Source organism: Aplysia californica, unplaced genomic scaffold (genome assembly GCF_000002075.1).
Source record: "Aplysia californica isolate F4 #8 unplaced genomic scaffold, AplCal3.0 scaffold00134, whole genome shotgun sequence".
Taxonomy (NCBI): domain Eukaryota; kingdom Metazoa; phylum Mollusca; class Gastropoda; order Aplysiida; family Aplysiidae; genus Aplysia; species Aplysia californica.
In genome coordinates this window covers 163,369-173,583 of record NW_004797404.1, presented here as the reverse complement: position 1 = coordinate 173,583, position 10,215 = coordinate 163,369, and the positions used below count along the sequence as shown (strand labels likewise).

At 40.7% G+C, this 10,215-nt stretch overlaps 1 protein-coding gene across 1 annotated transcript; it reads right to left on the bottom strand.

Moving 5' to 3' along the window:
• Positions 1-1,045: 1,045 nt before the first annotated feature.
• LOC101859324 (centromere protein K) lies at positions 1,046-9,911 on the bottom strand. The gene is made up of 3 exons (XM_005096649.3): positions 9,213-9,911; positions 2,666-2,888; positions 1,046-1,835 (listed from the first exon to the last, which is right to left on the bottom strand). The coding sequence occupies exons 1-3, from the start codon at positions 9,407-9,409 to the stop codon at positions 1,434-1,436; spliced, it is 822 nt and encodes a 273-aa protein (XP_005096706.1). The 5' UTR covers positions 9,410-9,911; the 3' UTR covers positions 1,046-1,433.
• Positions 9,912-10,215: the final 304 nt, after the last annotated feature.

The window sequence follows — 10,215 nt, the reverse complement described above, 5'->3', positions numbered from 1 at the left end:
ATTTGTGGCCCCAAAGACCTTTGAACTGCACACTAGCCATCACCTCATTTCGCCCTCCCTAAAAAAATGTGTCCACAAGCCCAAAATAATAGTTAGCGAATGAGTTAAACCTTTGCTGTGGGGAATTTCTGAATTCACCCTGACAAAATTCAAAGCTCTTCATGACAGTCTTCAATTTGTTTCCAAGGTTTTTAGTTTTTAGATTTAGTAGAGGTTTTACGGCGCTCACAACTGCATAAGGTCATATGAGTGCCATTTCCAAGGTTTAGGCTTTTCATTTAAAACAACACATATTACGTCACAAGGGGAAGCTCAATGGCCAACCCTCCACAACTCATAACAAATTTAGTTCATAATACACTACATGCACAAAGCAATGAAATCATGTGTAACGGCACGGTGGAATCAGAAGCTCGTCAATTTTTGGGCATGTGGAGTTAATGGTATTGCCTTAAAGCTTATTCATTTGCCTTGCTTTTGAAGAAAGAAATACTTATTTTTCTTGATTACAACTATTACAAGTCAAGATATTTACAACTGAAGGAGATGGGGGATGCCTGATTTCAGAGGTAAAATTAGCGAGAAAATGACCACCAAAGTTTGGTTATTTACATAGCCTGAGAGCCCATGGAAACTGACAGTATATATTTTTTTAGCCTCTAATTAACGTTTTTCAGGAAAATCCACATAGAAATGGGTTATTTTTTATAAACAAAAAAGGTGTTGAGCCAAAAAAGCAAAATGCCAGTTTCTACAAATTCATTATTTTGACGAGTGCCTGATTACACCACGCTGCCTCACAAATCTTCATTGTGTCTTTCAGAAAATTTATCAAACTGAAAATTTTTTTTAAAGGGAAGCAAATTCATTCTTAGTATCTTAGGCTGTACAGATAAGATGCTTATAATCAACAACACTTGCCAACCTTTGAAAATTAATCAATAGGAAACCTAATTTTTAACCTAAGATAGATGCCTTTACCACACAGAAAAAAGCACAAGGGATGTTGTAGCTGTTTCCTTGATGATTTTTCACATTATTTCTCAATTAAAAAACAAAAAGAAATAGTAAAACACAGACTTGATTAATCATAGCTGCACGTTACAAAGACAATTGTAAATAAAAAAGCACGATTTCCCATTAAATTAGGGATGGTCGGCAACTTCCTCGTATCTCCTCTCCTGTCTCACTAAGACAAAGCCACTCTCTCAACAGCCCCCACATATATACGAAATGGGGAAAAAATGTAATGGGTAGTCTTAGCCTATTGAATGTGTGTTACGCGACATGAAGGCTATTGACAACAATAGGCTACTGTGAGGAACAAAAAAAAAAGAAAAGAAAGCAGGACAGTCTCCTGGTCAAAACTAAAATGATGGGTACTTTCCACTTAATAAAATTTCAATTGCACCTTGAAAATCTCATATATTCCATCATAAATGGAAAGGAACAAGTTTTATTCTGTTGGGATTATTGGGGTCTTTCAGTACAATCTGACATCTGAGAAGAAGTTCTATATGCCTTGACCAAAATCTGTCATCCATTTCAATGTAAGGCTGGGCAGGTGAGTTCAAAGTTTGCTCTATCAATGATTTCAGAATAGCAGTAAGAGGTAAAGCACTTTCTCGATCAAAGTCTCTTGTGTCTTCAAGGTTTTTTGCTGAGTCAGTTTCAGAAGGCAATGGGAAATGATGAGTCAGCAGCTGCTTCAGTTCCCTTCTGAAAAACTTGTCCAATTCATTCACTTTATCAAGATCCACTTTGAGACGGTTCACAGCCATTTCTAAAGCTGAGTTGTCATCTGATACGCTTCCTCCGCAGGTAGCCACTTTTTCCTATTAAAAAAGAGGAAAATAAGAAAAAAAAGCAACATCAAAAACAAGGAATGAAATAAGGACTGTTCAAATTAGACAGAGACTCAAAACATTTAACTTACTAAATATTATTCATTTAACCATGCATATTTAACAATTAATGTCTTTGTGAGAAATATTGTTTGTTTTGTTTTTTCTCTTTTAATACCTCTGCAATGAAGACATATATTCTGAAAACGGTGTGTGTAAAATTTGAAAAATCACTGCTCAGTAAGAGCTCATGACAGGGGGTTCAAATTTTTAAGACAGGCCCATGCAATTCTTTCAAAGAAAATATGTCATTTCCGTTGTAATGAACAAGACTTAATTTAACTTGTGAAGTAAAACTCAACCAAATTTGGAACAGCTGCTGAGTAACTTGGAGTCGGAGTGGATTCCCTACCTCCAGAGAGTCTCCTAATCTAATACCACAGTATTCATACAATATTGCATCTAAGGTGCTGAAAGTGTTCAACAAATCTTTAACATAACATAATTCTTAGTGCATAGCTATTTTCACACTTTACTGAAGAAGCCATACAACCTACAATTAAAAGATCAAAGCCTTGGATATGTTGCCTCTGAAACTATACAAAACAATAAGAAGGAATTGAAGAGATGAATGAGTACACAGATTTAAGGTATCCAGTTTAGTCTATCTTTCAAATCCTAATTCACAGACTATCAAAGGACGCACCATGAGACTGAAGATTTATTGCAGTAAACTAAACACTTAACAATACAAATGTATTTAAACTTCCACAGTTAATAATGATTACAAGTTTCCAGTGCAAACAAACTCACAAACCTACCTTCAAGCTTTTATTAAGACCCAGCAGAAGTTCGTTGGCTTCTTCTTCAGCTTTGATACCAGCTAAAACTTCCTCTCTCTTGGCACGCAGAAAAACAAGGGTCTCACTGAGCTGTTCATGCCGTGTCTCCTGACTCTGTTGCAAAAGTAGCCTCTGTATAGCTGGGTCTTCTGGAAGGGTTTTCAAAGAGTTCTCCTTCAAATACTGTAACTCTGCCTTGCATCTGTAATGTTGAGTTTAAAAACGGACATTAACAGAGAGAATGCAATTCCCCAAAGAATACAGAAAATGTTTTTTCCACTTGAAAATTCTCAGAGTTGCAGCATAAAATGTTAGTCAAAATAATGTCTTTTTATTTGTAAAATATGAATGAGCTCACCACAAACTCACTATTTGGCGCTCATATGACCTTATGCAGTTGCGAACGCCGTAAAACCTCTACTAAAACTAAACTAAACTCACTATATTCTTCATTCACTGTTGAAGACTCCCAATATAACGACCAATTTGGTTCCAAACAAAGAGACATTATATTACCTTCTCTTTGTTTCTCAGATTTTTTGCCCTTATTATATCCAAGAAGGCTAGGTGTTCAATCTTACCTACTCTGAGATTAGGGGTGTGGCTGAAAGACGTCAGTAAGAAGAAACCAGGAAAATCAGTAGAAAGGTTTAAGACTAAAGGAGAGAGGAACCCAGAGAAGGACGGGAAAGTGGGGAAAGAAAGTGGAGATGAAAGCAGATGACAGAACAGGACGAGAGGTCAGGAAATTATGTGGAAGGAGAACATTTTAAAGACGAATATCTTTTTCGTTGCCTTCAGGTTCCGATCCAAGGACCTTTTGAATGAGAGGCAAATACAGTAGGCTACCACTAGACGACAAAGTAATAAGAGCCCTATAACAAAGATCCATCTCTAAAACTGTTTTGCTCAGTGGCTGGGCAAAAAATTAATGACCACACCACACCTGTGCCAGAGATGTCAACTTCTGAAATTTTTTTTTCTTATATTCAGCACTAAAAATTCCTATTTTGGCACAAAAAATTATATTCTAAGAAAGCATGAGTAAAGCAGTATTCGAACAACCCGAAAGTTTTGGTTTCTTTGTCTCTTCCATGATGGCCTGATCCGATTGCGATAGAGAGATCTAAATCTAGATTCTAATGACTTCTGGTTTTTAATCCTGATTTACAGATGGATCTTTCACAGCTAGATCTACACAATGATGAAATAGTTCCGTGTGAAAGCTTATTGATCAAGATCATCCGCTTTGTGAGTTTCGATGTGAGACTGGAACTGGCGCGTCAATCAGAGAAATAAAGAAACGCACAATGTGACCAGGGCAGAAGTTGATATAGCGTAAGTACACAAAGACACAGATAATCGAGGTCCACAGAAGATAGATTCGATACCATGTAATCATATGGTTGATAAACTATAATTGCATAAGAAAAAAGGGCTTTCTTGTTTCTTCGATACCGGTATCGACGGGACCATAGCATAGTATATTACTGTGTGGTTTTATTAATATTGGCAGTAACTCCATACAAGTGGGACGAAAAGACTAAATTTACTTTTTTACCGGAACCAAGATTTTTTTCCGTATTTTTCTTTTGGGCATCAAAATGCGTTAAAAAAGGGTATTTTTCTTACTGGCTGGTATCTCTCCAAAGCCAACAGTCCACACTTGGCACATTTAACTCCCCACCACTCTCATACACAAACACCCCTACCACAACACAGTACATGATGTGCTGGCTACATCTGAGTCCCAATCCAGACATACAGTGAAAGAAATGTCTCCACATGTGTCCTTAACGCATAATATGTATAATTACATGTGTTTAGTGTGAAAGAAGGCTGCTAAAATAATCCTGAGGGCAAGAGATAAATTATAAAAAAGTAAGTGGCAAGGGTTTAAAAGACATGAAGCTACAGCGAGCACCTGGCACACCTCTGTGATTGGCCCAAATATAGATAACATATTTCCACCATCTATTTTTGTCATCTTCCGGGGTTTCCCTCACCAGTAACTGTTGACTTAATCTCCAGTTTGTTCGTTTTTATTTTTGTATTAATTTGAGTTATCTTTTATAAACAATCTCAGGAATTCTCATTCCATAAATTTACCTTCTCCTCAAAGTTGTACACACACACATAAGTGCGTGCACATGCACACGCGCACATACACAGTCCAAGCAGTCGGCAATGAAACCTAGTGATGTAGCCAATCGCTCGCTTCTAGTGCGGAAAAAGGGGGCCCGTCACGGAGAGATCTAGTCAACTGGTAAGGGAAGCCCCGGAAAACAACAAAAATAGATGGCGGAAATCATCATTGCCTTTCTCACCCTGCACCAGGGTATAGGCCACGGACAAACACCCTCCACCTTTCTGTATCCTGGGCTAGCCTCTGGATGTTATTCCATGTCTTCCCATTTTTCTGTACATCGATTTCTGTGATTCTTCTCCAGGTTCCATGAGGTCTTCCCCTTGATCTCTTGCCCTGTGGGTTCCAATCCAAAACTTTCTTCGTTATGCAGCTGCCTGACTTCCTGAGAGTATGTCCAATCCATCGCCACCGCATTCTTCCTACCTCATCTCTAACTGGGAGCTGTCTTGTTTTCCTAAACACTTCCACACTGGTGACCCTGTCTGTCCATCTGATCCTCAGTAACTTTCTTAGACACCTGTTCAAGAAAACCTGGATCCTCTTTATACAAGTCTGTGATGCGTTCCATGCCTCACATCCATACAACAGGACCGACTTCACGTTTGAATTCAAAATCCTCAGCTTTGTTCGAAGTGAGATCTCTCTTGTCTTCCAAATCCTATCCAAAGATATGAAAGCAGCCTGTGCTTTTCCAATGCGGGACTTTATTTCAGCACCTGTTCCTCCCTCTCTGTCAATTATGCTCCCAAGATAGCAGAAGGATTCAATGTTTTCTAGGGCCTTTCCTTCTATTGTGACCTGCTCCTTTCATTGTGCATCTGTCCTTAGGACCTTTGACTTTCTGGGGTGGATCCTCAATCCAACAGACTCCGATAGGCTGTTTAATACTGAAGTCTTTGCTTGCATCTGTTCCTGGGTGTGCGACAGAAGCGCCATGGTGTCCACAGTATACCATTTCTGTGTCCTCTGGTGGTTTCCTTCATCAGCCAGTCGATTGCCAATATGAAGAGGAACGGTGATAGTAAGCATCCCTATCTCACTCCAGTCTTGATGTCAAAGCTGTCAGTGAGCTGGCCATCATGTACAACCCTGCAACTTGTCCCTTCATACATGCTCTTGATGAGGTTCACCAACTTCTGTGGGATTCCGTGGTGTCTCATTATCTTCCATAGTGTCGCTCAGTCTATACTGTCAAAGGCCTTTTCATAGTCAAGGAAGTTGACAATCAGCTGGGAGTTTCACTCCAGGGACTGTTCCACAATATCCTCAGCGTGGTAATCTGGTCGGTGGTTGAGCGATTTTTCCGGAAACCGGCCTGTTCATCCTGTAGTCTTGGATCCGTTCCTGTCTTGATTCTCTCCAAAATGATTCTGTTGAAGACCTTACCTGGTATTGAGAGAAGAGTGATCCCTCTGTAGTTGTTGCAGTTGCTGAGATCCCCCTTTTTTGGAAGCTTCACGAGGTGTCCTTCTTTCCAATCCTTTGGGAACTTGCTCTCATTCCAGATCCTGGTAAACAGTGGGAGGAGGATATCTGCTTTTAGGGCTTCAGGTGGAATCTGGTCGGGACCGGCCGCTTTACCTTTGTTCAGCTTCTTAATGGCATCCAGAATCTCTTGTTTTGAAGGAGCATCACAGCAGATAGGTAACTCATTTCTTGCTGGCAGTATGTTCGGTGGGTTACTCGGTGGTGGTCTGTTCAGGAGACTGTTGAAATGCTCTACCCATCGCTTAGACTGAGCTTCCTTTCCAAAAATGCTTTTCCCCTCTTGGTCCTTTACAGGTACTTCAGGTTTCCCATATTTTCCAGCAAGTGTCCTTGTGGTCTGGTAAAGGATTCGCATGTGCCCTCCTATCGCTGCTTCCTCTGCCTTCTCTGCTAGCCTGTTTATGAATTCCTCCTTGTCTTTTCTTATTGATTTCTTGACATCTTTAGCTGTTGTCCTGTACTGCTCCCATGCATCCGCTCTTGATCCTCTTGTTCTACTTGCATTCGCTTCTGCCTTCAGTTGTCTTCTTATCTTAATTAAATCCAATGAGTATTGGCTAATCCATTCCTTGTGCTCCCATTTCTTCCTACCGAGTACTTCTTGACATGTTGATGTAAAGACTTTTTTGACCTTGGTCCAGTGTGTATCCACCTCCATGTCCTCACCGCCAAGATCAGCCAGAGGTTCAAATCTGTTCCTCAGCTGCAGCGGAAACTCTTCTTTCTTGTGTCCATCCAGGAGACTTACTTGGAACTTGGTTCTTTTGATTCCTGTGCTGGTTCCGTGCTTTTTGAGTCGAAGCTTGAGTTTTGCCAACACCAGATGATGATCCGACCCAACATCTGCCCCTCTCTGTACTTTGACATCTTCCAGTGAACGCCTGAACTTACGAGCGATACAAAAATGATCTATCTGGTTCTCCGTCACTCCATCTGGCGAAACCCATGTGGCTTTGTGGATCCTCTTGTGGGGAAAAACAGAGCCTCCAATAACAAAACTGTTGAAAGCACATATATTTGCGAATCGCTCCCCGTTCTCATTCATTTGTCTCAAGCCATGTTGTCCCATAATTCTTTCATACCCAACGTTGTCCTGCTCCGCTTAGTTTTCAAACCGTAGAGGAAATTCGCACAAACACGGCAATATCTCCAGTTCTAGTAATCGTTCGGGATTGTACGCTGGCATGTCGTTAGTTAGCAATGCCAATCGGGCTTTCCCGCGAGGCGAAAATTTGGTCCCCGTTTACGGGCGATTTTGCGGACCCGGCCGAAGCGTAGGTGACTAACTTTGTCAACCTCGGTCTGCTCTATTTCCGAACCAATCCGAATGAAACTCGGCTACCAATCAGAAAATAGGGCAAACTAATGATATGTGGACGTTGAAGTTCGTACACATAAATTAACCTATACTTTTGGTGTCGGGAACACTTTCGTATCGTGTACACCGAAAACTATAAGGAGTTTTAATTTCAACGCCTAGATGGTAATAGATCTATCTATCCTCTATAGTGTGCTCAAATTTGAGAGTTCTGTGTCAAGTAGTTGTTTAGACCCGATCGTAAATCTACGACTACCCCCCTATCCAAAGCGGCTTCGCACGGAGACCGGCCATTTTCCCCTCACTCCCGTGGCAAATGTCTGTGACCTACAAATCCCCGCATGACTATTCTGGGCCCGTTCATTGGTCACTTGAAATAGGGCAATGGCGGGCGCGCGCATCCGGTTGTTTTTCTCTCTATTCCCCTGTAACATCGCAATGGGGGTATTCCGAGGCGAGGTTATCTCGTCTCGGGGTGTTCGCGTCTCAACGGGGAAAAAGAATTTTTAATTGTACGGCATGCTAGATTGAATTAACTTATCTTTTACGGTTGGCATGGTCTAAAGTCATCATAAAAAGCTTTGCAATTATTTAGTCACGCTGCCGACATATATTCTTAAAGATCCCATGTTGTGATACGATGCTATAAATAAAATGGACTCATCCCGACACCCCTTTTTCGCAAAATCGTAATATGTACACCACAATTTTAATTATAACAAAATAACTACGAAATTGGTAGTAAATCTGACTGCAGAAATGATTTCTACACTCAAAAACACATCGGGTACCCAAGTTTCTCTCGGACATTTGGATTAGTTACCGAGATATCGTCGATTTTCTTACAGAATCTGCTACTGCGTGGTCCACTCTTTAGGAGTATTTTCCTATATGTGGGTCATCCATATTTTGCCGACCTTTACAACCCCATAACTTTTTTATTTATGAACCGTTGCTCAAAATTCAAGAAGCATGATTATCAGAATTGAAAATTCTTTCTTAGGTACCAAAAAAAAGGGAACAAAAGTGAAAATTTAAATTTTCATTGGCATTGCTACGTTAGTTTAACCTTTCCTCTGGTTGGTTGCAGAGTTTCATTTATTTTCGTCCAGGAATTTTCCCCGTAACTATACTTAGAAGATAGTCACTTCTGATTCCGAGCGGCCCAAAAATTACCCCTCGCGCGGAGGCCGATTTCCGGCCCAAGGCGCAGCGGACGATTGGCATTGCTACACTACTCGTAATGTCTTATCAGCTTGTGAGAGGGGGTATTCATGTGTTTGTAACACTTTATAAATAGAAAGCTATGAAAGATAGAGCGTTATTTTCATCATCGGTTAACACACTCCCGCGGTATTCATGGCGAAAACACACGTTTCCCGGCGCGCGCGCGCTGTACACCAACACTAACAACAGTACACACTGAGTGACCCCGGCGGCCTGCCTGGCACGCCCGACGTAATCGGTTGCTAATAAGATACGCATCTGGGCACAGACGCAGGATAAAAGTTAAACTACTAGATCTAGTTCTAGGCCTACACTACAAAAAAGTGTTTGGTGTGAAGTCAAACCTTTTCTCCTGTTCTTGAAGTATTTGCTGAGATGGTCTTGTTTCGTCTAATACCAAAGGTTCCAGTGACTGCAACTGACTCTGTAGATTTTTAACTTGTTTCCAGTCTCGAGCACATTGCTCTTTCACGGTTGTTAGTTGCTCTGGTTCATGAGATTCCAACTCATCAGTTACTGGGGACACTGTGGTGGTCTCCATAATTATAATTTTATTGATTGAGAAAAGTGATTTTCAATTTGTGAAGAAATTTCGTTCATACACCTCTAGTGTGCAAACATTACCAAAAAATAGAGCGTTTGCATAAAGAAAAGGAACGTTGCTTTCTCAGTACCAGAACCATATCAAATTTTGATTGAGGTTTTGGTCTACCGGTCTAGCCTACATTCTGATTGGCAAATTGTACATTAGCCGTCTTCAGGGAAACCGCCATTTATAAACAGGAAGTCCAAAAAGTGTTGTTGTTGTTGTTGGAGGAAACGTGGATTGGAGTGTGTCCACCAACCAATTTTTTTTTAAGGACGGGAGATAATCGACTGCAGCCGCAGTTTTATCATGATATAACCCTCAACTTGAATTTGAATAATATCCAAGTCTTTGCATCTTCCCCCACTCTGAAAAAAAAAGAAAAAGAAAAACAACTGTACGTACAAAACAATGCAAAGGAAACAATGAGATATTTTGGTAAGATTGAAGAATACCGGACCAGCGGACTGACTTTGCCTATGTCTCAACCTTAGGAATTCATAATTTCCCCGTTTTTAATCTCTCAATGGAGAATCTCGGACCGGTAGATCTATTCATTAAAGTTTTGTCAGGGGGGAGACCCCCCTGAACCCCCCTTCCCATCAGGCATCACAAACAAGAAAGAGCTCTGCTCGTGACGAAGGCAATTAAATGTTGAGTGTCAGAAGCAAGGAGATTAAAAGTAGTTCTAAACTCCTTGGTCAGAAGTTATACCCAAGACGTCTTGGGTTATACTATACCAAGGAGGGTTATACACATCA